Raw genomic sequence first — 26,728 nt, 5'->3', positions numbered from 1 at the left:
TTGCTTTTGTTTCCGAATACACGGTTATATCAGTCATGCAGCTTTTTCAAACCAGCCATGCACCAAAAGAAGCAAAAATTGAAAGCTGCAAAAGCTGCAGCAGTGCCAAAGTCCTCTGGGTGTCAGTTATGAAACTACTTCACGTAGCCAAAAAAAAAATGTTATCCAGCAGCTGCTGTTGAGTTTTGCTCGGTGCCATTGCAATAGCAAGTCTGGTTCAGAAGCACTGATCAGAGCAGCAGCTTTACCTCAAGCCCACCAACCTGTCTTTCAGAAGACGGGACAGTGACTTTCTTGACCTGGACACACAAAGCGTGTTAAGGTTCAGTTGTATCATAATAAAACATGGAGGAATAGCAGAAAAGTAGCCCCAGTAAAAAACCCTTTGGTCACTAAGGCAGGGTGAAGGTACCATCATGAACAGGAGCAATGGCTCTGCACCATGATTTACCATCCTTAATTACCATCTGATTTATGATCCTTCAACACATGCAGGTGAGGGAAAACTTTCTCCCCAGTCAGTGCCTGAGGAAGATGCATTTCTGGAAGTTCATAGCAGGACATAGCCACCTCAGAGTGAGATCACTTCAAAGAGGACCAGATTAAGAAGGAACTTCCAGAAATACAAATCTAGGGCTGACACCAATTCTACGGTGCTGTAGACCCACTGCAGCCTTATGTGGGACAAGCCCACACCAACCAGTTATGGTGACCAGCAGTCCTCCAAGGTCTCAGTGTGGTCTTGCAAGAAATTGCAAGATATTCTTCATAAAAACCAAGAATAACACTCTTGAACTGCAGTTGTGGAGCTTGAGAGCCTCTGCTCTGTCCCACCCACACCCCAAAACCCACTGGGCACTGCGAGCAGAGCTCTGTTGCCTGCGTTCCAGGGGAATCTACTCTGAGGCTCAGCCACAGAGAGCAATGTGTCAAACAGGGTAATCCAAATGACATGACAGGTTGACCACAAAAGCTGTTGCTGCCCCTTGATCCCTGGCAGTGTTCAAGGCCAGGCTGAATTGGGCTTGGAGGAACCTGGGACAGTGGAAGATGCCCCTGTCCATGGCAGGGGTAGAACTGGATGGGTTTTAAGTTCCCTTCCGATCCAAACCATTCTGAGATTCTGTAACAACCAATCCTGATTAAGTTCATTTTGGGGAATCTCATTTTTCTAGCAGACAAAAAAAATCCTGGTTTTATTCCAAGCTTTGAGGAGCCCATAGTAAACTTGGTGTTAAGCCCCTTGTACATGTTACAATAACTCTCCATCCACTGTAAGATTATTTCCTGATTAGTAAGTATCTGCCTTGTTTGAACATGAAATATTAGTTCATCTACAGGGTTGTGGGAAGGAAGGGGAAAAACTGGGATTTCAACCAGGAGAGTCTTCAATTGCCACTACTTGCAGTCAGGATGCAATTTTTCTATAGCAATAAAAAATTGCATTTACTACTTAAATGATTACCACAGGCACTAACTACAGTTTTACTCATATGCTCCAAATATGAAGCGGTTACCACCAGTATGTCACAGAGGGGTCTTTTAGTTAAGAAGAAATCAGTTGGTAACTGGCTTTTCCTTGAGAAATTACCTTTTTAAGGAAATTAGCAGAGAAACTGAGTGTATGTGGTTACTAATACACAGTTCCTGGAAGGAGGGAGAGTCCCATTTTGTTTGAACAGTCCTGCTGTGGCCACCTGAGGAGTCTTCTCGAAGCCTCCACAGCAGATCAGCACCTGTAGTTCCTAATGCAAGTCTAAACCCAATTACATATCAGATTAACTGGAGAATAAAGTGATTTTGGAAAAATCATCCCATCCCAGTGCTTCTCCATTCGGTTATTTGCAATATTATATCTGAAGTAATAATTTAGGTCTTTGGATTTTGGGTTTGTCAGAGATTTTTCCACATTTTGGGGAGATCCAGGAATGAGTCAGTTCCCAAACCAGTCACAGGAAGTGCCCTCTAGCATCACACTGACAGCAACACTAGGAAAAGCAACATCAATACCAGTTAAGGAATTCATACCTCCTTCTCTACCAAAAAAAAAATCACACTTTTATGACACTATTACTAAAGCTTTGATTCTCTCAGAGAACGTTCTATCATGTTACAAGTCAACAGTAACTATTAAAACTGAAAATAAGCAGAAGCTAAGGGGAACTGAATCCCACATTGCAATGCTGGCCCTTGGAACAGCCCGTGCCAAGGTACTCACTCCATCTGCTCCCGTGGGAATCTGCCCGTTGATGTTGAGGCTTCGGAAAGGAGAGTGGGTGGACAAACGTTTGTCCCACTCACTCGGCCGGGGCTCGGGGACGGACTCCATGAAGTTCTTCTTCAGCTCACTGATGTTGGCATGGTGCTTCTTTATTTCTTCCTGCGTCTTATCTAGATCCTATCAGCAAAAGGACAGGATAAGTGAAGGGACACAGAGACACCTGGGACTGCTTAAGCTGTGCTTAGCAAAGCTGCATTCAGCAGAGCTGCTGACAACTTCTCCAAACTGTGTTCACAGTACAAATACACAAAGGGAGTGTCTTCTCTCCTCCTCTTTGATTAATTGAGATAAACTGCAACCCCAGAACAGGGTCTCCTCCAGCAGCAGGACATGCCATTGGTTCATCTCAAGCTACGCCAAACCAGGTGACAGCTGAGATGGAATATCATGGATTTTCCCCAAACAGGATTTTTTAAAGTTGTGAGACTATATTTCTTTGGGTTATTTAATTTAACATCTTTAAATTTTGTGGGTTTGCTTTCTTTTCCCTCTGCTAGCCTGAGTATTTCTAGGTATTAATACAATTGATGGTAAAGAAAATGTTTACCAAATTTTATTTACTCTCTTCATACCTGTTTCTCTTTTAACCTAGCAGAAATTATCTTTGCTTCCAGAATATCCCCATTACCATTTTTCCCCTCCCTCTCGTCTCATCCCTCCAGGAGCTATCATAGGAGGTTTTAGACTTCAGAAACAAAGATGAGATTATTTTTTTTGGAAAAAAAAATCAAACCGAAACTTTATTTTATGTTGGATCAAACAAGGAACTCCTGCTAAAATTTTTCATCTGGAAAAAGTTAGATTTTTAGTCTGTGATGCCAGTTTACAGCACAAACATACAGACTTCAAGGCAAACCAATTTGTTAAAAATAGTTCTTCCTTGCAAGCAAACCAGAGGGTGCAGAAAAGAAAGCTTTTGCAAAAGTCAAACAACAACTTTTCAGGACAGGGCCAAAAAGGAGCAAGAAAGGGCGAAATCAAGGTCAGTAAAAGCATCACCAGGAAATGTCACTGTTTTTGTGCCTTTAGTTGTAACTCAGCCCATCAGCTTTAGAAGATGGGACAGGGAATGTATCCCTAAAGGAGGGCCCTCCCAAAACTCTCCATTCCTGCAGCTCACCCAGGACACACCCACCCTCCCTCCACAGGGCTAAATCCCAAATGCCTTTTTAACAATATTTACTCTTTTTGGCACAGTTCAGGGGGAATTTTGGCTTCTGTTCTAGATGAAAGTATAAGGCAAGTGCCTGCTAGGTACGAAAAAGAGGTAGAAATGAGTCTGCTGTGGATGCTGGGATAAATCCCTGCCTGGTCCAAGAATCCTACAGCTGCTCCTGGCCCAGAGAAGACAGAAGGACCACCTTAGCTTTCCAGCACTGCACAGGAGCAGGGCCTGGGAGGGCTGGCAGAGGAGCCAAAGCCACGAGGAGCTACATGGAGCCAGGTCTGGATATCACCTTGAGGAGCCAGCTTGCTCAGCATCACCCTTTTACTCCTGTTTTGCCCTTTCTGCAGGAACCCAGTGCACATGGAGCATTAAAAGGTTTTCAGTATAATCAACAGGCAGCTTCAGGAGGGTGAGGTCTGCCAGGAAAACATCTGATCTGCCAAGTGCATGGATTAAAAAAATAGAGGGAATAAAGGGGGTGAGCTGCTGGGTCAGCCCTGTTGTAGGGGAGGGCTGGAGCACCTGCAACAGAACTGTGGGAAGAGGAGTGGGGAGGGAAAAGGTTTGGAGGCAACTATTGCACTGATGGGTAAAAGGAAGTCAGAAGCAATGACAAAACTCTGTTTGGGGCTGGGGAACTGGAGCTGTTTAAGTTGGGTGAAAAAGCAACAAGCACGGTCTTCAGAGTGCTCCAGCGATGGCCAAACTCTGCCTATCATGTGCAGACCCTTCACTTGTGACTCAAAGTTCTATGTTGCAGTAGTCAAACAAAAAACCTCCAAAAAACCCCACCAAAAATCAAAAACCCCAAAAAACCCCACAAAACCAAAACCAACCAATCAAACAAAAAAAAACCAAACAAACCCAAAGAAACCCACAGAGAAGCTGCAAAACTTTGAAGATTCTGATGAGAAGAAGGCAGCTAGTACACTCCACTTTCAAGAGATATCACCAGGGAAACCCTAGGAGCTGCTGGTGCTGCAAGTTTGAGTAGAAACATGTAACACAGGACCAGAGTATCAGAAGCCACAAAACATCTCCCATAACAGAGTGTATTAAAGAAAATAAAATATATGATTGGCATGATCTGTTCTGAGACTGAACTTAGGTGAAACAAAGTGGGAAGGGCTCCCAAATCCAAGGAGAAGAGCTGTAATGTGGAAGGATGAGTCACCCATGACGACTGAGCCTCTCTGTGAGATCCAGAGGGACCTGCCACTGAGGCAGGACGGGGCCCAGGGGTGGTGAGATGCTGCAAGGCCAGGAAGGGCTGGGAGGGGGATGGAAAAGCTGCAAACACCAGTGCAGCATCCAAAAGGATCTCTCCTGCCTGAAGCACCTTCCACTATCCAAACTCTGTTGCTCCAAACTCTGTTCAACCTTGCCTTGGGACACTTCCAGGGATCCCAGGGTGGCCACAACTGCTCTAGGCAATCTGCCCCAATTTCACCAGCAGCTTATCCTGAATTTTGTATTTTAACAGAGTGGCTTTTCCCCCAGGAAAATAATTTGTTTCAAACAGTGAAAAACTGGTTAAAGAGCCCAGCACTACAATCCATGACCCCCTGAGCAGCCAGTGGGTCCCAGAGCAGATCTGAGCACTGCCAATCATGTATTTTGGGGAGGTATGAGAGAATGAAAGTCAGAAGAGGAAGAAGGAAGAAGGTCTGCACATCATCATGTTTACTGTCACCATGCAGAAGCATAATTAAAAAATAAAATGAAAAGGTCTTTCATGCAAGAGCATGCAAAAATAAAGGCAGCAGCAGGAGAGGAAGAAGTTCAGCACAGATGCAAAAGGTTTAGCAAATGCAACTCAAAAAAAGCTTCAAGTTCATACAAACCTCCAACATTAAATTGCTATGCCTGATATAAATGTTTTCACCATCTAGCCTCTTTGATCTCTTCTGTGAAAATGAAAGAAAAGGGGAAAACAAAACAAAACAAAACAAAAGCACAAAAAATTAAAACGTTGGTCTTGCGGGATTGATAAATTGGCAAATTAAAAAGTTAACTCAGTGTTGGGGGTGCAGCACTGTGGCAGCATGGGGTGGGAATTTCTGCTGGGAATGGGCATCTTGGCTCATGGAGAATGGGAGATGCAATGAATCCTTTAAAGAGACAGCCCCCAGAGGGCCTTGGCTCTGGCCACAAAGAGACAATTCCTGGTTTTCTGTGGAAGCCTGGCACAGTCACCACATTCCTCAGATGCAGGCCCACTCCTGAGTTCAGGCTGCACTGCCTGGGGGGACTTGAAGGAGGTCCCAATGTGCACAGCAACTGTACCTCAACCACTTTCCCATCTTGGATGTTTCCCTAGTACTTAATTAACACCAAAAAAGCTCTCTCCTGACTTTTGTTTTGCATTTCCTGCAATGCAATGCAGGTTACATTTAGTTTCTAACTTCTAAAATTACAGAGAAGAAATTTCATAAATCAAACCAAGTGTGCTTCTTTTGAACATTCAACATGCACAATTTCAGTAATCAGGTTGTCTAGGGGACAAAAAGCTGTTAACTTCCAAATCAAGTATTTGATAGTTTAAAGAAAACCAACATCCCAACCCAAAGCCCATGAAGAAATTGGAGCACTGTCTTTTTAAACAGGTTACAGATGCATGAATGATATGGCAAATTTAGCTAGTGAAAGGGTAAAATGGCTAACCTTCCTCATTCTTATCAGCTCTTCCTCTTTTTCTGCAGGCTGCTGCTGTTGGGCAGTGATAAAAAAAAAAAAAAAAGAGTTGTTGGTTCATTTAACTATGTTGAACCTTGAAAAAAAAAGAAGTGTGAGCAACCTAAACTGAATTATTAGCACAAACCTGGGGCTGCGCACCATTCGTGGTGGGGACTGTGACCTCAATGTGTGTTTTCCTCACCTACATTTAAGAAATAAATTGGTAAAAACATTTCTTGTTAGTAGATTTGTTCCAAGAAACCATTTAGTTTCCAAACACAGCTTCATAAAGTTGGTTTTGAAGTGGTGAAGGAACATGTAAAAACCAACATGCAGGCCTGGGCAGGGGTTAATGACACAGCAGCTCCCCAGCACTCTGTTAGTCAACAGCATAGTAAATAATTCCTCCAGCTTGAGAATTATTTGTATTTGAAACCAGTGCTCTCCAGTGCTTCTGAAGAAGGGCTTCCCACTTGCATTAGCTTGATCAGGCAATGTTTTCAAATGGCATTTGCAGCTGGATCTCCAGTGAAAATCCAAACAAAGCAACATGCTCAAATTAACAGACTTTCCCCAAAACAGAAATGATTGGTTATATCACAGGTATTATTTTGGCAAAGGCAGTAAGAAGAGGCATAGCTACAAAATCAAGCCTAACATCAAAAATTAGGTTCTTTCCTGTCCGTAAGAAGAGAGTCAATATTGTCTTAACACTTTAAGGGAAGTATTTTAGGGAAACTGGATTGCCAAGTACTCTGAAGGCAAAACCATCAGTGGGTGTTAAAGAAGTGATGCAGCTCCTTTGGAGAAACAGTAAATCTGCTACGTTCAAATTCACATTTCCCTCCCACATCTCTATTTAAAAGGGGGAAAAAAATCCAATGTTTAAGCATTTAGGAAAAAACCTGTAATAAGTAAGTTGGGATAAGCAAAATTTCCTCGTTCTCAGTGTAACATGAGGCAGGGGGAGCAGCTGGGCAGGAACAGCAGGATCTCTGTGCTCTCATTCCCACCCCACAGTGCCAGTCTGAAGTTTCCTTCAGCAGTTTCATTTAAAAATTACTATTCACGCAGGCCATGGAATTTTTTAATGCACCTGCCCATTCCTCACCTCCTTCTCCAAACCTTAATTAATAGGAATCTTCCCTGGAGATGTTCACACAAGACCACTGCATGATATGTTTAGAATTATGTGGCTCCAGCAATGCTGAGAACCGTTAAATTTTGGAGTAATGTGAAAATTGTGTCTCAAGGCAAACACTTCTGTTGCACCACCACAAGGTTTCAGTAAGTCAGCAAGATCTGCTGAATAGTAAGGACACTGTAATATCAACAGTAATTTTGCACATTATTTTGACTTATTAGAACAGCACACACATATCAACCACAGCAAAGAACAAAGACATTTGCAGGAAGATCAAATAATGGTTAAAAGCACTGAATTTAAACAAGAAACTCCCCAAGGTCTCACCAGTGCCATTTTCAATTATAGTTTTAGTCCAGTTTACAGCACTGTATTGCCAGCTCTCCCAGCAAAAGCCTATCAAGGTGAAAAACATTCTGGTGCTGGGCTGCACACCAGATCCATTATCACTGATTTCACTGGAATTCCCTCCTGCTGTCATACCCAGAATCAGGGGGCACAGCCTGGCCACGTGTGAGCTCTGAATTCTAGTTCCATGATCACATGCAGCTCTTGCCAGTGTTTTTAACCATCTATCAGCAGGCTGCACTTGCTTCAACTATAATCACCAAAACCTGGTTGCCCTGGAGCTCCTTCTTCCACCTGGATGTCAGGGCTGAGATTTCCTGGCACTCAGACCCCTGTGCTGCTCCCACCTGCCACTGGGAAGAGGGATAAACCCCTCATGTCCCAGGAGAGAGCTGTTGCTTTGGGGTGACTTCTTGAGCAGCTTTAGCCCAGCTCCTCCCCAGAGACTCTGCTCTGACCTACCCTTGAGACATCCACTGGCTCCTTGGGTTTCTCTGGTGGCAATTCTTCACATCTCACATCAGATTTCGCTGTTTCCTTCCCTACTTTAGATGTGGCCACATCCTTCAGGTCGGGCTTAGCTGGGGCTGGCTCTGCAGCGTGGCTCTGAGCGATGGCTGGGGCTGAGGTGGGCCGGGGACTCCGCTCTGGGGTTATCACAGCCACTGCTGAGGATGAGGGACAGATAGGGACAAGGTTCAGAGTAGGTAACTTTTCAAAGGACTAGGCAAAGTCTTTCCAAATTACAGTGCTGTCATTTAAAAGGAAAGGGAGAAGGAGGAAGATGAAAGAAAAGGGAAAAGAAATAAACATGTTGAGCAAAGCAGCTTGTGCATTTAGTATGGGAGAGTTGAGATTTATTTTAAACCATAAGGAAAATAAATCAAATAAAACCTCACACCAGATAGTTTACAAAAAGCAAGCTTGCACTCTGCAGAGAAGCCACACCAGAAAGGCAAATCTTTTTTTGACATTGTGCCATGGATTTCTGGGTCCTTCACACACAACTGACACAGACTCCACTCCAGTGCAACCAGAAAAGAGACAGCTTGATGAGTTCTGTACTCATGGGCATCTCCTCAAGTAGAAATAGATGGCTTCTGGAAGAGAAACACAGGCTTCTCGCCCTTCTCTCCCCCCCAAAAAATGAACAAGCATTGCTCTAGAAAACTTCTCTGCAACTTGTTGGTGGGTTTCAAGGCAAGCTGCTGCTGCGTGTCTGAGCTGGGTATCTTCAAGGCATCAACAGTGGGAAGATACCCAGCACCTCCAGACCAGTGACAGAGGAGAAATGAACAGCACACTGCCAAAAATCATCTTTTCAGAGGATGACAGTCCTAACTACAAGCACAAGGTCCACACAAAATCAATTGCCTACTCCTTTCCTTTAACTCCTCATTTACCAGGTAGTTGTCCAACCCCAAACAAATATTCAAGCCAAAGCCATGTGACAAAGCAAGCCCAAATTAATTTCCTGTGTGTACCTAGGGATACAATAAGCTATTTGGTTCTCCTGATACTGGTTTTTAGGGATGTTTCACTAAAAAGATACCCTGTCACATAAAAGAATATCTTTGATGTGGTCTCACATTCCCAAAATCACAGTTTGCAGCAGGATTATACTGTGTATCCTATTCCAGCCAACATGAGATCAACTCATGTCCAGCCAGTCACTCATAGAAAATCTGCTGTTAAAATAAAAATTGCAATTTCAAGCAACTCCTTAGTAAGAATTCCTGTTGTACTGAAAAGGTATGTTGTACTGTGTCTTAATAAAACAGAGAGAATAAGGTATCCATGTGGCCAAAAACATACAAGGTGGAGGCAAAAAAAAGAATTTTTTCAATTACTGAATTTCCAGAGACTGGAATTACACTTTCAAGAAAAACTCCTGGACACCACATCCTGTTGTAAACAACCTTAAAACCCATCCCACCACTGCCAGGTGCACTCTCTCCCTGCTCCTCAGCACAGCAGTTCATTTCTGTGACCCAGCCACTGTGTTATCCTCCTCGAAGGACAACTGGCGCTGTGTCCCAGTGTATTCATGTCACGGAAGCAGTGACAGCCGCTGGGAAGGTTGTACAGAGGTGACATAGCAGGGATGGCCGGGATGAGGAGGATGCTGGCAGTGCAAAGCTGTCATGGCAGTGGTACCTGACTCCTTCGGCAACGGCTCTAGTTCTCTCACCACCATCATTTTCTCTTCTTCCTCCTCCTCCTCCTCTTCTTCAATTTGGCTTATCTCAATACTGCCAAGATCACCTCTGGCTAAAAAAGGACGTGTTAAAATGCCACCTTAAAGAGGAAGCTTCAAAGGAAACATTGCCACCAGTAAATCCACATGGCCACCTCTCTTGCTGCTCTCCCAGAGCATCAAGACATGCAGGAAAAATGGTAGCGGACACCAAGCTTCTCCTGTGTCATCCAACAATGAGTTCTGGGCTGCCAGAACTGTATTTTAGTTACATTTTCCTGATTAACTGCCTTTGGCTATTTTGACACATGATTTAAACACAGTAAAAACCACTGACATATAAAACATAGATTAGAACTGGATGATTTTTAAGGTCCAAACCAAACCATTCCAGAATTCTATGACTGATCACTATCACCATGGTCATCACCTCATCAACAGCCTCTGCTGGGAGCAGAAAAGGAAAAGTGCAGGAGGTGGTTGAGAAGGGACAGCTACAGCAGGAGAGCCCTGGATGTGCTTGGGTCTGACACCAGCTGACGTCCAATCTGCTGCCACACATCCCATGGAATACAGAATCACGGAATCTGCTGAACTGGAAGAGACCCACAGCGATCATCAAGTCCAATTCCTGGTCCTGCACAGGGCACCCCAACAATCCCAGCCAGTGCCTGAAAGCACTGTCCAAATGTTCTTGGAGCTCTGGCAGCCTTGGGGCCATGGCTGTCTTCCAGTGGTTTTCATACCAACCAAGGAAACATGTGATGCTCCCAGTTACCTCCCTCCACATCTTTAACCTCCTCTTCCTGCAACAAATAATCCACTCTACTCTTAAATATGATTAATACGAATCTATCTGCAGCAGCGATGTTGCTGTGACATCCTTCCCCAACTGAGCAAGCAGCAGCTCCCTAGTGAAGAAATAAAGTGGAATATAGGTGACCTCCAGCAGTCCCAGACCTTGTAACCTGATTTCCAGGCACTTCACGCTCCTACAGCTCAGGGGAACAAACCTCACAAGAAGGGGCAGTATGGGAGGAGCTTTAAGACACCACTGCACACTCATTTCCACAAACAGCCAGGGCATGGTACCCCCTCACTGTACCCAGAGCACACCTGAAAAGCAGCACACAGTAAAGCCAGGGTGATTTTAGTGCCAACAAACACCACCACAACCAGTGTAAACCCTGTCCTACAGCACTGCATCACTTCACCCCAGGAGCAACAGCACAGGAGCCACTGCCACCAAACACCACTGCGGCTGTACCTGACTGTGGCTGCACCAGCTTCGCTGACTGGGGCTTGGCAACAGGAACCTTAAGCACCTCTACCTTCTCCTCCTCCTCTTCCTCCTCTGCAATGGGTTTCATTTCAAAAGTTTCAAGAGTGTGTTTGGCTAGAAAGAGGTTTGCAGGTGTTAATGGGGGTTGGGGACCCACACAGACACACGATGGTCACCACAATAAGGAGTGAAGAGATCCTTCTCAGTAGCTGGGAACAGCAAGGAGGTTTGCAGGCAGCTCAATAGTAATTTTCCACCATGAATCTGTGTGTCAGTCCTTCTAGTGCTGCCAGACCCAACAGTGTATTGGATGAGAGGAGGAAAGAACACAAAAATAAGCTTTATGGGTTGCTTGCCCAGGAAAGGAGATGTGGGACACATGAACAGCTCTCAAGCGAGGAACTAGGAAGGGCTCTGCCTGCAAAGTCTGGAAGGAGGCAAGTGCTGGCTGGCAAATTCCAAGAAAAACATATCCAGACAAAAACCTACCTAAAACCTAGCAGCTTTAATTAAATGTACTTGAGTGATCAACTTCAAATCTACCCCAGTGCCTGAAATTGCCCACCTTCTGCTTTTACAGCATCAGGCTTTCCCCACCAGGAGATGCTGATTAGTGAGAATTCAAGGAATGCCCATGGAGGGGAAGTTTGCCACATTTCATGATCTAGATACTAGGAAAGCATAATGCAGTCAAAAAGTACACTGTAAAAATTCTGGGTGGGAGGAGGGTATCCAAAGCATTTGCATATAAATTATCTCCAGCCCTAACACACCACAGGTGGTCACTATCCAAGCGATGAAGACCGCAAATACTAGCAACATTGCTGCTGTAATATGTTTCCTAGCATTCAAATGTGCTCTTGTACCTACACACCTCTTAAGGACATTCATATTTATTAATTGTACCTGTCCTAAGAGAAATATAAGCTCCACATAGAAAAATTTTCTCAAACATCAAAAGAAAGCAACCCAAAATGTCAAGGCGCTCCTGGGATGAAGAATTTCAGAAGCTTCATGAGAAGTTGTAAGACCAAACTTTAAAGTTTTCAAATCCATATATACAAAACCACCCAGATTAAACAAGAGCACGGCCAGCACATCCTGATCTTTTCCCAATCTCCCCACAAGAACTGCAGTCTAATGAAGTGCAAGGTGGAAATTTAAGGAGTTGCTCAGGGTTGGGCTGTGTCTCCTCTCACTGTGAAATTCTTGCAAAGAAGTGAAAAGAGAAAGCCCCCAGATTTGGTGAAAATTGGAAATTGTCAGGAACAAGCATGTAGAAGATAGGAAAGGCACTGCATAGAGTTTTAGCCATCACCACAGCTATACCTGGCTTCTCTCGGATCTGATCCGCAGGTTTTGGTTCAGGAACCTCAACCATCACCACCTCCTTCTGCTTCTCTTCCTCTATGGATCTGAACTCAACCTTTTGAGTCGCATGTTTAGCTGAAGAAACGGGGCACATGTTAACGACCGCCCGCACGGCAAAGGCGCAGACGTCAATGGGGCATGAGTGTCACATTCCCAGGCTGCTCTTTTCCAGCTGTAGCACTGCAGCTGCCATTTCTCTGCTCATCTGGGGTCATATTATGGTCGATGGGCAACCAGAACTGGTCCCCTCACTGCTGTGCACTGTGCCCAAGGAACCTCACATGCCCAGACTGCAGGGAAGCTGGAATTGGGGTTTGCTGCCTCATTGAGCTTGAACCATCCCTTCCCTCCTGCTCCATGACACAAAACCCAGGCTCAGGATGTCACTGAGCCCAGGAGCAGGGTCAGCCTAGCTGCTGCTGGCCATGGGGTGCTGGGAAGCCCTCGTGCCCCCAGGCTGCAGCACAAACTCAGGGCTCAAAGCAACATGGTCCCTGCTCCATCAGGTATCCATGGTGCACAGGGATGATCCTCTTTCCCTGGATCTTAATACCCTGGGATACAGATTACATGGACCAAACTTAGGCATTCCCTTTTCCATGCCTCACCTCCTCTGCTGCTATCTATTTCTTTTAAAAAACTCAGGGATGAGCCCATGTGACTGACACACCTGCACTCCATACTGAGCATCGCTTCAAGAAACACTGAAAAAGTTGTGGCAAAAAATCACCTCACATAGAACTATGAAGTTTAAGAAATTATATTTAACAAAACAAACAAACGGAATTACTTAATTCGTGATTTTCTAAAGGAAAACACTTTGAAATCAAATGGAGAAAATAGCTTTATAAGCAGAACTCTGCCATAAGCCTTCAGCACCCACCTACATTCTTGTCATCATGGCAGTTCTGCTGGGACCACCCTTGGTTTGTGTTTTTGTACTGGGTCTGGCTGAGATGGAGTTCATTTACCCATAACAGCCCTCACAGTGCTGTCATATTGAGATAAGGATAAAAAATTGGAGATGTCATGGGCAAAAGTACTGAGTAGTGTTAGACAGCAAAATGACCATGGAGAATTCTTGTTGTAATTGTGGTGCAGGCAAAAGGGGTGGATTAGGTGTAAATTGCCCACTCTTGTTCTGTGTTGTGACGATGCTGTTTTGGTTTTTGTGGGGGGAATTTTTGGTTTGGTTGGGTGGTTTCGTTGATGTGAATGAAGGTTGCATGATGAATCAGAATTTTCTGAGTTGGAAGGGACCCACAAGGATCACAGAATAGATCTTAAGTGAATAGGTTATACAAACCCATCCCCACAGTGTTATCAACACCCTGCTCTAACCAACTGAGCACCAATTCAGTCTCACTACAGGCACATAATTCCTAAACATGTGAGGGGCAGGAACAAGGTCTTGTACTATAGTGACAAGTTACACCTGTATTTTTGTACAGCAGGGAATCCAGCTGCTCCTTAAGAAGTATTTCAGCATCCTGGTGATTCCAGAAGGGAGAGAGCAGACGCAGCAGGGACTGACTCACCTCCATCGAGGCTCCTGGACGCTCTCTTGCTGGCCGTGCGCTCGAACTGGGGCGCGGGCCGGTCGATCAGGGCGCTTGCCTGCCGCGTCTGTGCCTGTGTCCGGCCGCTGTAGCGGAACTTGGAGCCCAGTGCCAGGAACCTGCTCTTCGGGATGGCCTCAGTGGAAGTCAGCCTGAAAGATATACACATGTTTAAAAACTGCACCTCCAGAGCCAGGAAGGGGCATGTGGAGAGGAATTAAAATCGAAATTGAAGGAGTCTTCTGCATCCACTTGGCCAAGGAAATGCGCATATGAATGATGTTTCGCATCTACATGACCCAAAGATCTCTCTCTTACGGGTATTACAAAGCAAAACTTGCTTTAAAATTTACTGCAAAATAAACATCTACTGTCCCTGAAACTATATTTCTCCCATTTTTCTAAAATGCTAAGGAACAATGTTCATTTTCAATAGTTAAATTCAAGCACTAAGTTACTTAGGCTGAGGCTATTGTTCAGAAAACCCACCTGAAGAAGGTGTGATGTTCAACACATACTTTCCACAGCTTCTTTGCTGCCCGGTAACTTGGTAGCTTGAACCCAATTGTACTTTCATACTGTTCTTGCTGTAGAAAACGTAAGTTATTTAAGTATAGCAGGATATAAATGCAGCAGCAACCCAGTCCCCAGCCCACCACCCTGGTCTGCTGTGGCACAAACTGCTGAACTCGCTCCACAATGTGCAGCAGGACCCTAGGTCAGAGGAAAGAGAGGGCTTGGCCACTAGCTGGTATCTCTCAGGATGCACTGAGATTTGCAGAGCAACATGTCACGGGTTTTGAAGCCAGTCAGATCATTCATTCCCTGCTGTCATACTGCCCAGCTGTGAATTGAGGTTCAAACATTGACCTCCCTGCAAGCCTGGGTCATGGCAGTGAAAGCAGGAGAAGGAGGAAGAAGACAAAAGAGGTGGATCCCCATTGTAGCCACTCTCCCTGATGTAACCAGGCTGCTCCAGAGATTTCCGCACTCACGAGAGGCAGCACCAATGCATCCATTCCCTGCTTCCTACACTTAGGTGGAAAACTAATTCTAATTTTGAATTATTTTCTTTGAATAAAAGCAAGACAAAGAGCCATTGTCTTGCCCAGTTTCTAAAAAATGAGTTAGTGTTGCCCCAATTTCATCTGCGAACCTCCCACGCCTTCCCCTGGATGCTAGGAATACCCAGTGATGCCAGGAGGTGGTGCTGGATGTCGCTATTAGACTGTCACCAGCCGGCTTGGAGCTTCAGTTGGGATCAGAAACCCCGATGTCAAATGCGCCCGCAGAGAAGAGCCTGACCCCGCCCCATTCCAGGAACACACACACGGTGACGATCCCAAGCAAACACGGGATGACAGGAGCCCATAGCAGCCAGTCATACCTCCCCTGGCCGAATCTTTATGAAAAAGCTGCTGCGTTTGTAGGAGATCTTCAGGACTTTGGGCCACGGGAAGCGGTTGATTCTCAGTTTATCTTTGTAAACAAGAAGGCCACTGGAACAGACTCCCAGAGTGATATCCACGCCTTCCAAGTCCTGGGAATGCAGATCAGGATTTAAGCAGTGTCAGGTTTATGAGTTTCATGTCATGACAGCTGCCTTCCAAATTATCCCTCTGGTCTTCCCAGAAATTCAACTCCCACCACCCAGACTCTAGCTCCCAGCTCCACAGCCACCCTTCCTTTTCTTTCATGCTTTTCCTGACAACCTCCTCTCTCCTGCTTCTCTTTCCTGTTCTGCTAGTTGCCCAAAGGGCTCATCAAGAGCCCCTCCTGCACTTCCTGGAGCATAGAGACTCATGTGGCAGAGAATACATATTGTATTCTAAGTTACTCAGAGCAAGGACCTTTCCATACAAGGAGCTTTGGAAAGCTCCCTTGACATATAAATAAATAAGCAACCACAAAGAATCACTTCTCTTACAGGAATGCTTGAAGCATTCCTGTTCTATGTGTGTATTTCCACACCTTCTCTCTTTCCAAAGGAGCTTCCCAAAACAGGTAAATGTGCTCCGCAAGGGAAGGATAATCAAATTACAAAATCCACAGACAGGTGCACACATGCTGGCTCTCACCTTGGCTTGGTGAAGGTCAACTCCATACATGGAAAGCTTTTTTGCATTCTCAAGAAATTCCAGGTCTGCTTGGGCTGGAGTCATGGATCTGCAGAAAAAAAAAGGACTTGGTATTCTCAAAACTGTTGCTTTTAAGAGGAGACAAGTAAGACTTCATGAAATCCATTAGATTTTCTTTTGCTTCCAATACAAAAAAATCTGTACCCAGATGATGAATTATGAAATCACTCTGCCCAAATTCGTGCTTTGAAACATCCCAATAACATGGCTGTACTTTACTCCTGTGAAGCTGTACAGGCACTAGAGAAGGAAATGAGAAAGAGCAGTGAGGGGACAAAACTTGATTCAGCAGAAGAAACCCAACTGATCAAAAGGTGATAGGTCCTGTCACCTACAGACTCGCCTGCCTCCAGAACTCCCCAAACCCAGGTATTGTTCTCCAACCAAACACACAACAGCTGAAACTGCTCAGCAGAGATTCCAACCAGGGGACCAGATGAATGAGGGGTTTTCTGGGAACAGATGGCACCCTGTCTGCAGGAGGGGCACAATTTAACAAAGACATCCTGATAATGGAGGCCATTATCAACATTATTGAAGTGTCCCTGTTAATAGCTTTCTGGAGTATGAGGTACATTAACAGCTCTGCTGGGAGAGGACTCAGCTGCATACATTTCATTTTCTACCCTCCTTTGATGTCTTCCTTTACCGAGGGCTCACATACATCTTTGTATGTGATGTCAATAGAGGTCTGAGTGGCGGGAGACAGGACAAAATCCACCGTAAAGGACTATCTTGTAGGAAAGCCCCAGGAGCAGTCACCATCTTGATATGTGCCTTGTGCTTTGCAAATACAGCAGCAAGAGCTGGAGAATGGTTTAGCAGAGATTTCCCTGGAAATGTCCAAAGAACACACAGATGTTACACCTGGGGACATAGTTTAGTGGTGAGCTTGGCAGTGCTAAGTTAATGGTCTTCAAGGTCTTTTACAACCTAAACAATTCCATGATTCTGTGATTCCCACTGAAAACCCTCGGAAGTTTCATGTTCACAGAATATGGAGCAGAACTTACACGGGGATGTGTCGTTTTCTCCTGCACATGCAGATAGATGAAACATAACTACAGCTTATACCTTGAAGTCTCCTTCTGATGAAGCCATGAATAATTCAGCATTGTGATCCACCACTTCTAGCACAGTGAATGGCCTTTGACTCCAAGTCATGAAGCTTGTCAGAGGCCCAGTACTTATTTTCCCTCATTTCCTCTCCTCTCAGTGTAAATGGAAGGGAATCAATTTAAAATATTGATTTGCAGGCTTGAGTGAGGGTTGACTAATCACAACCAGGGCCCACATCCATCCTTCCCACTGTGCTTCAGTTTTTTTGTTCTCATCTGCTTATGAGAAAGTCTTGTCTTTGTTCCATCTTTTCCTATCTAGGAAGATACACCCAAAATAAGATGAAGAAGAGGTTTAGCTACTGTCAGCCTTGAATCTGATACCAGGGAGACTCCCAGGAGTTGTTCAACCCTACTGAACCAGACATACCTGCCCAAGTCATGGCTGCACTAGAAAACAACTCCAGGTTTGTAATTCCTGGATCACCTGGAATCCTTCCACATTAGGAAATGAACGTTACTCACTACATGTGGTAGAAGAATGCTACAAACAGGCTGCAGGCGACAGTGGGTAAACAGAGAGACTAGATCAAACTACAATCCAAAATGACATAAATCCCAAAGAAATACATTAAAAAAAGGCAAAGGGCAAGGTTAAAACAAGTAAATTTTGTATCTGCACATGAACTAAACCCCACTTTCATGGCTATTCTGTGGGGGGAAAAAAAGCACTTGTTAACAAATAATTGCAAGACTTCATGTCTGCTTTCTAAAAATGTATTTTTTCTTCATTCAAGAAAAAAGAATTCCTGTTCCTAGAAAGATTTTGTTCCAAGTATTAGATTTTTTGTTTAAAGTTAATGTTCACAGAATCATCATAAAATCACAGAATGGTCTGCATATTGGAAAAGACCTCAAAGACCATCTCATTCTACCCCCTACCACAGGCAGGGACATCTTCCACTATCCCAGGTTGCTTTGCCTTGAACACTGCCAGGGATGGGACATCCACAGGTTTTCTGTATCTCACAGAGGTGGGGAAAACACCAGAAAATCCCATTATTTCCCTTATTTCACATTGCTGTGCACGAACAAGTCCTCCAGCTGCTGCACCTTACCTATATGTTTTATGAAGTTCAACAACCTTTTCTTCAAGTTCTTTTGTCTGGTTTGGGGCCAGTTTGAACTCACTGATGTAATCTGGGCCATGGAGATCAGGATCGTAGTCTCCCAACTCTGACTGGACCGTGTAGGAGCCCAGCAGAGCCAAGGTGGCAAAGGAACAGGGCAGCCGCCCTGTAAGAATGTCATGTCTAAGCTGCAGACACAGGTAATACCTGGGGGCAGAAAGGAAAATACTATTCACACAGAACAAAGAGAAATGTACTAACTTGAGGATCAGGGTCTCTTTTTTATCCCACTGATGAACAAATGACAATGCTTGTTTCCAGTTTTTACTTATTCCCAAGGTAAACAGTCCCCCCAGTGGAGGACTGGGGATTCAAGGTTATTCTGCAAAGGGAATAAAGGTCACTGTGACCAGAAAATCTGGGCTTCAGGCAAGAATTTACTTTTCTATACAAGCCCGCACATAGCAGAGTTATAAAGGACACTGCTTTACACATGGCCTCCAGTGGAGAGTGGGAGCATCCTCACATCCACCAGAAGCAAACCAAACCCCCTCCAAAAGGTGAAGGCATCTGATCTCCTTGCTGAAATTAGGGAAAAAATCCAGATATGAAACATTTCTATTTCATATTCAGGAGACCATGGCAGTAGGATTCCCAGGCACACTCACCTGGTGATGTCCTCTGTTAGCTGGGCAGGATCTGGTGGATAAAACTTGACATTGAAGGTAAAATCCCAGGGGCCTCCTGTAACGACAATGGAGAGCTTGAGCAAAAAAAACCACACCGGGATAGCTTTGTGATGGTCAGTTGATATAAAAGAAAAGCTGGGAATATCCAATCTGATCTTCAGAATTTAGCAGATACAACACAGTTTGATACTGCTTGCTCTCACAGCTGGTTGCAGCTTAACACCTGAGTAAGATGTGATTTCATTTACAGCAGGTAAGAAAAGTAGGAGAAAAAAAGCAAGGCAGGGAAAATCACCTGGATTAACCACAACTTGTAGGAAAAATTAAATTGATTGCTAAGAAGCTTAATGACTGATGTGGTTTTTTTTATTGACTGAAAAGGGATTCATGAAGACAGGTCAGGTATAGGCTATAAATGAATGAATTAGGATTGGTCTACTGCCTCACCCACATTTTAAAGTTCAAGGAGGGCTGTGCTAAGTCTCTCCTCAGCCTAATGCACCAGGTGGTCAGACATAGCTTAAACTTAGCTCAACACAAGCATCAACCTCTGGATGAAGACAGAAAGCACCAGGATAGGAAGAGCTTTTAGGTCCAGACCTAACTGCTTTAATATAGCTTGTTGCAAACCTTGTATAGCACCACTACAGATCCACATAATCAAACACAGAATTGGCATTATATGTGGTACGGACAGCCCAGATGACACAGCTGAAGATGTAACTCTGTCTTTTCCTTGAAAATAATCCCATTTCCCAGTAGAAGATAGTCCTGACTGAGTGATTTTCACGGTTATATCTCCCCCTGCTGTGCCCCTTTAACACTAGTTCAAAATAAGATTTATTCCAGAAAGAGATCTACCCCTGCACTTAACTTGCTCAGAGGTTTAACTCAATCTCACACAGGGAACACAGGAACATTCCTTGATTTACTTCTTACGCAATGCCATAATTGGCATTAAACACAAGGCATGGTGTTTTCATCACACACAGTTCAAAGCAAGTGATTCCAAGGTGACAATGAAGGGAGCAGAGTTATCTAAACCACCAAACACTTTTGTTCACACATTTATATGTACATGTAAAAGACCTTCAAGTAAAATCAAGTACAGTAATTTCACAAGTATATGTCAGAACCCAGAAGTGCGGTTTATACTCCGGAGCAGCCAATATATGAATGATCAGAAATTTGCTGACCCGCAAGTGTGGGCCTGCAGCGGCCCCGAGGTGAGCCAGTAAACCCCACGATCCCACGATTCTGTTACTAATTGGCAACTTTGTGAAAGCAGATCCTCGCTGCAAACAAAAGTGCGGTTTATAATCCAGCGCGGCTTATATATGTATATGGACAAAGAACGAAACATTGCCGACACCCGGAGGTGTGGCTTATAATCAGGTGAGGCTTATACTCATGAAATTACTGTAATTTGCCATTTAACCCATCCCCAGGGGACCAGATTTCACAGCAGGCTGCTGTTCATTACACTCACTAAGTGAATTTTATGGAAGGAGCAGCTCCTATCCTTCACACGCACCCTGCTACTGATTCCAAGAGAAGCTGGAAACACCAGGAGCTTCCCCTACTCCACAGCCTTGTGTTTCCCCCCTAATCTGAATTTAATGACACTCTTTGTCCTGGGCCTCCCAGCAAAAGCATCTGAAAAACAGTATTTTCCTTCCCAAAACTTCCAAAGCAGTCAGATTTGCTCCCAAGAGAAAACAAAAGCCTCTAAAACATATTTAATTTTGACACTGCCTTCATCTTGAAGTAATTCAGTGCTAGCAGACCTTAAAACACAACTTGGGAGAGAATCTGGTATGTGAGCTGGTATTTCTCAAGTCATTTTTCATTCCAGTGCTCCTATTTGGACCCCACACAGCCTCAGGGTCCATAAAACCTTGTTCAACCATAAAATTCTGCTTGGGATCTCCCAAACTCTTCTAGGATTTCAATGGTTCCCACTGACAGCCATTTTCCCATCCTCCAGCAAGGAGCACATTCCCATCTCAGCATCGATAGTGTGGCTTTGCTTCAGGCAAACACACCCCAAGCTGTCTTACCAAGGAAATGATATTTTTTTTTCCTAAATCTAGAGCATACCTAAGTCCTCAAGAAGGACAGAAAGTATGCACAGACTGCTTGAACTTGTGCTGATCCCTGCCAGCCACCCTCACTTGACCTCTCCCCACCCCTGGGCCCCCTGGATGGCTCACCAAAGCCACACTGGGAGAAACCACACCCCCACACACGATGAATTCAATCTACTTACCATGAACCTGCTTTTTTATTTCTTTGGCAGGATCCAGCCATGTCTGTAAGAGGATAAAAACATTAACAGTTTACCAGACAGTTTTCCAGAAACACCACAGAAAGCTGAAAATTGCTAAAAATATAGGGGGGAAAAAAAAAAAGGACAATATTTGACACAAAGGCAACCATGGAAACTGGAGAGAGGGTGTATACATTTTTCACTACTTTTACTCCAGGCTGTGGTCTCAGTACGTGTATTTCCAGCCATTTACCTACCAGGGACTGATAAGGGAGGCAGGAGTAACAAGAGGCGGGAAAAAAAAGCAAATTATTAGGGCTGCAAGAACAGAGCAGCATGTACGGCCACAGCTACCAGGGACACTTGTACAACACCTTTTTTATTCTCCAGAATTTTTAATAATAAGTAAATAGGACAGATACATTAATTCTAAGCATCCTGTCTCCTTACTTACCCTATTCCAATCAAAGATCACCAGAACTTCCTATTATTAGCTATAATAATAGGTTTTCAATGACCTAATTGCTGAAATACGAGTAAAAACACTCAATTCTTGCGTAAGGCAGAAATTTTTTACAGGAATGTGACATAAACTTCATTTCTTTTAACTATGACTCAAGTGTCTAGTAATTATCTCTGCTACCAATTTAGAAATATATATTTTTCCCCCTCCTCTGTAATTTGGGGTTTTGTGGGATGGGGGTGCAATTTAAGCCTCAAAACACAATTCCTGCTTTTTCCACGGTTTGAGCCTTTCCCTTTGCAGGGGTAAGGGCCTGTCCTGCTGCAGGCGCTGGCACTGGGCTACCAACCCTCCTAGAGAGGTTACATTTAACCACCTCTTCATTTTCACCAGCTCTGAATAGGATTTGGACGTCCAGGTCTCCTGAGGTGAAAGCATTAACTCATTGAATCCCCCAAGCTAATCTCTCCTGACCAGAAGGACACGTAACTTAATGGCAGGGAGACAGCAATACTTACATTTAATCTTCTCTTTTTATATGCCTGCTCGTCTAACATATAAAAGTGTGCATACAAATTCATTTTAAAGGAAGATTTGCTCCCTTTTCAGGGCCACAGCTTGAAGGAGAGATGGTGCCACAGCTTTATGGCCGAGCTGGGGCCACAACTGCTCGTTACTGGGGCGAGCCCAGGGTGCAGTCATGCATCCCACTGTGCCTGACCCAGCAGACAATGATGGGAACAGCAATTAACGGCACTTTTACCCCACTGGGTCATGAATCAGTGGGAAACAATCCTCCCTTTCAGGGCAATGAGCTCCTTGCTGCTCCATGGTGCCCAGCTGCTCCAGCCACTGTCACAACCTCCTAATCCCACTGTCACCCTCTGCTATACCCACGGGGGTAATTACTGGTCCTTAGAAAGTTCATTCCCTAAATATCAAAGCGGAAAATCTCACATACAACCATTCCCTATCCAGGTATACACACATGTATCTCCACCTGCTCCACACACCTGCAGGTGAGGTGCAGGAACTCATCCTTGAATCTTATTAATACCATTTTACCTGTGAATCAGTAGCTCTGGGGAGGTCTTCTTTGAAGTTACAGCAGGATAGAGATGAAGCTTCAGATTTTGAAGTTCAATGAAACGTAACCAGAAAGATTTTTTTTTTAAATAATGGTGCTTTTACCCATCAGAGCAAACCAAACCAGCCTGCTCCACGCTGGAGCTGAACAACCTATGGACAGTGGCCCCACCGCCCCAGCTTCTAGCTCTAGGACACAGATCTGACAAAACAAATCTGGTTTCAGTCCCTACAGTTAAAAAGCTGCACAACCTCTCAGCCCTTGTTGGCTTGGGAGAGAAGGTACATGCTTCTGCTTCCAGAAGAATCAACACCAAAAGCTTGGACATAAGAAAAGCAAGTCCGACGGTCTTTTAGACCACAGAATCATTTAGGAAAAGCCCTCTAAGATCATCAAGTCCAATCATTACTCCAGCACCGCCAAGGCTAGCACTATGCAGTGTTTGCAAGTGCCACATCTATATGCTTTTTGATCACTTCCAGGAACAGTGATTCCCACCACTTCCTTGGGCAGTCTGTGCCAAAGGCCTGCCAAGCCCTTCCAGGAAGGAATTTTTCCTAATACCCAAATGCAGCAGTGAGTTACACACAGCACATGCAGAAGAAGCTGAGCCACTCCAGCTACACTTTTTTTGCTCTTAATTGGATCTAAAAGTACACCTACCCCTCCCTCTGCAAGAACAAACTCTGATAAAAAATATCCATGTTATATACATGGAAACACATTTCACATCCAAGAAAACTGGAAGACACCAGAGACTGCAAAACAAAGTAGGAGTTCTGTCTGCCTCAAATAGTGTTATTTGTGGTTGTTATTTTAGCTGTGTATAAAACAACATAAAGTATTTAATGACAGGCATCTGTCAGTCAGTAACCTGGTCACAGTAACTTGGGATTGTTGCAGGTGAAGCAAAGGAAGAGTCAGAATACAGACCAACATAACTGGCCTAAACGACACAGAATTGAGCCCTTAATTTCAATTATCTCACTTTTGGCTTTATGAAACAGACCTTGAGTAACTGTAGAGTTAAAGAACAACCAAGGTTCTAATAGATAAAACACTGCTTGAGTCAAATCAAACAAAGACCTTAAATTGAAACATGAGTAGGAGCTTTGGTATAGAGTCACATCTGCTCTTCTGCAGGGCAAAGGCTCAACTCCAAATGCTCTGGATGGCTCCAACCAAACCTTTCCAACGCTGACACCAGTGTCAGGGCTGCCTGACTCCTTCAGCTTTATAACTTCATGACGTATTTTTGCAGTAAACTTATAAAATTACTTTTCTCCAGGTGAAGACCCAAGTTCACTAGGACTCATTCTATGATTCACATAGTTTTTGACTAAAATCCATACTCCCGTAGTCATTTATTCACCATTTCTTCCTGTGTGATGACCCACAGTCCATACTTAGGGAGGACATCAAAACGAGTTAAAAGAGGAGCTTCTGCCCCACTTCCTGCCCTGGGGAGATGATGCAGGAAGAGCTGAATCCCCTCGGGCCCAGCAGTTGCTTACCCTGGAGGTTGGTGTATCCCATATGGCCAAACCAAAGTAGTCTTCTTCCAGCAGATTGAGGTGGTCACATACTTTTTTAAGCAGATCCTGTCCCTTGGCATGTTTCTGCAAATAGACAAAGACAACCTGTAAGACAGGGTTGGGTTTTGCCTGTCTTTGTTCAATAGGGGAGGAAGCAAACAGGATCAAACCACACGGTGCACTATCAGTAAAGGAAAAAAGGGTCCCGAGTATTCCAAATTGTATCTCCTGGCTGTTTCAGAGCAAGGATTCCTTACAGGAAAAGGCACTGTACATGAAAGTTGCACGGAGGCAACAAGAACCACACTGGATCTCTTTCTTCCCACTAGCTCCATGTCTGAAAATCCTCCAAAGCCGGACTTCCCAACACAGCTCAAAAGACACCAAGGATCTGTACAGGTTTTCCCTCCCAAGGCACATCTACAGCACTGGTATCTCCTGGGTCCAGGCTGCCAGATGATCAGGTGTGGATCAAGAGATGAAACTGCTGCTACAGCCTATTTATTTCAGGGGCAACCCGGCTTTTCTTAGGTTTAGAAAAAAGACAGCAGCACATAACCAAAGCCCATGATTTCCATGGCCTTTCCATCACCCTGCTCTGCTGATGAAAACCAGCTTCTCCCATCAGCCTCATGTGCCCAAAGTTGCTCAACACACAGCTTCCTGCCTCCACAAACACACTTTGAGCACTCCTATGTCCTCTCTTTGTTTCCTCCATATCCTGCAGAAGTTCACTGGCCCAAGAACCAGACACACTTTTAGTCCAATAGCATGAAGGAAAACATCCCTGAGGCAAAAACCTATGGCAACCAGAAGCAGTTTATTCCATTGGTGGCTCTGCTAGAAGCAAGTGCAGTTCCAGTGATGGAAAATCAACTTCACTAATGCCTGCAGTTCTCTTGTCAGTCATCTCTGGCAACTGCTCCAAGACCTCTGCCTTGTTTCATTCCTTGGCTTTATTCCAGCTTTTCAGCTATCAGGTCCTTTGTGCACATATTGTGACTTTATTGGTAATAATGTATGTGTTAGCCTGGGTATTCCTCAAGGAATTGGCACTGACATAGGAATGAAAAAGCTGCCAGGGCTGTTAGAAAGGATGCCCGAAAACACTAATTTTCCCTGGATAAATGCATTTGTGCTGCTCATTGCCTACACCTTTGCAATTACTTCTTTATTAAATCTATTCCCCTATTAAATTAAATTAATAAATTCTCAAAATGCCAGAGGAGAAATATACTGGTGCTAAAGCCAAGGGTGCTTCTCAAGTTAAGAGGGTTTACTGACACAGTGGCCCCCCTAATCCTCTGCAGTGCCCACCATGACACTCTGGACCTACAGAGAGACAATTCTCATGTCCTGCTCAAGTCTGGACCATCCATGGCTCTCCCTCCAACAGTGTCCACGATGGTATCCAAAGGCATGGCTGCAGCAAACCAAGGCACAAGGCCACAGCTTTCACCACAATCTGGGGAAGAGGCTCCTTGGGGCTGAACAGTCTCCCTGGCCAAGGCGAAGGTGATGGGGGTAGTGATGCTTTGAGCTGATCCCAGGCAGTACCAGCAGCTCCATCATTACACAAACACTCAGCACTGACCTACTTGCCCAGGATCACCCAAGGTGATTGTTCCCACAAGGAGCCCTGTGCCCAGATATCCTCTCCTGGTCCATTTACCAGCAGGACTGAGGGAAAACAAGCTGGTGGAAGTATGTTCCAATGGTATCAGATTATTAATATTCTGGACAAGTACTTCGATATTAAAATAGGGATTTCCGCTCTCTTTTTATTACCCTGACAGCACCACAGCCCTGTGAGAGAATGCACAAAATAAAGGGGAAAAAAAGGTCTCAGATGAAGGGGGCTGCAGTGCTCTAAGTCAATATAATTTCAAATTGTCTACTGGAAATATATTCAACTGCAGGCTAAACTCAGTGTGTTTTTCTTTACATCCAAGTACCAGGAGGTAAGTTAACCAGCAGCCTGAGAGGTAAAAGCACCTTGGGAGACTAGAAAAGCACAAATTTATTTTATATAATCCATTTTATTCAAAGTTAAGGAGGCCAAAGTTACTCAGACAATTGCAACCTACCCCAAAAACCTAAACTCTAGCCTGGGATACAAATGAGAGAGATCATGAACAGCAAGTAATACAAAATTTGGGTTTGGGCTTTTTTTTAAACTGTCCCCCCACCTTTATAAAGTAAGTCACCCTGGAATTGTAGAACAATAAAAAAATAAAGATTCCTAGTACCCAGAGGGTTTTACAACACACTTGTTATAGCTTACAGCAGTCTTGTTCTGCAGTAAAACCTGTCATGTAATTCCCTGGCACCAC

The 26,728-nt window shown here is 44.4% G+C and overlaps 1 protein-coding gene across 20 annotated transcripts in view; it reads right to left on the bottom strand.

Annotated features, from left to right (window-relative positions):
• The window catches only part of EPB41 (erythrocyte membrane protein band 4.1), a 95,217-nt gene that overhangs the window by 20,424 nt on the left and 48,065 nt on the right, over positions 1-26,728 (bottom strand). For 2 of the 20 annotated variants that reach the window (XM_033080749.2, XM_033080739.1), the window contains exons 4-17: positions 24,375-24,479; positions 21,311-21,353; positions 19,021-19,096; positions 18,341-18,559; positions 16,105-16,192; positions 15,414-15,566; positions 14,516-14,613; positions 14,006-14,178; positions 8,080-8,282; positions 6,271-6,327; positions 6,114-6,155; positions 5,294-5,356; positions 2,219-2,398; positions 264-299 (exon numbers count right to left, since the gene is read on the bottom strand). In XM_033080749.2, the coding sequence (XP_032936640.1) occupies positions 264-299; positions 2,219-2,398; positions 5,294-5,356; positions 6,114-6,155; positions 6,271-6,327; positions 8,080-8,282; positions 14,006-14,178; positions 14,516-14,613; positions 15,414-15,566; positions 16,105-16,192; positions 18,341-18,559; positions 19,021-19,096; positions 21,311-21,353; positions 24,375-24,479 (1,536 nt within the window). Of the gene's footprint in view, positions 1-248; positions 300-2,218; positions 2,399-5,293; positions 5,357-6,113; positions 6,159-6,270; positions 6,328-8,079; positions 8,286-9,774; positions 9,889-11,081; positions 11,211-12,425; positions 12,543-14,005; positions 14,179-14,515; positions 14,614-15,413; positions 15,567-16,104; positions 16,193-18,340; positions 18,560-19,020; positions 19,097-21,310; positions 21,354-24,374; positions 24,480-26,728 lie in introns of all 20 variants that reach the window. The other 18 variants (XM_033080747.2, XM_033080736.1, XM_033080751.2 and 15 more) reach the window with 15 other exon arrangements.

Source organism: Catharus ustulatus, chromosome 26, assembly GCF_009819885.2.
Source record: "Catharus ustulatus isolate bCatUst1 chromosome 26, bCatUst1.pri.v2, whole genome shotgun sequence".
Taxonomy (NCBI): Eukaryota; Metazoa; Chordata; class Aves; order Passeriformes; family Turdidae; genus Catharus; species Catharus ustulatus.
The sequence above is the reverse complement of the archived record's forward strand: the minus strand, read 5'-3'. Positions and strand labels throughout refer to the sequence as shown.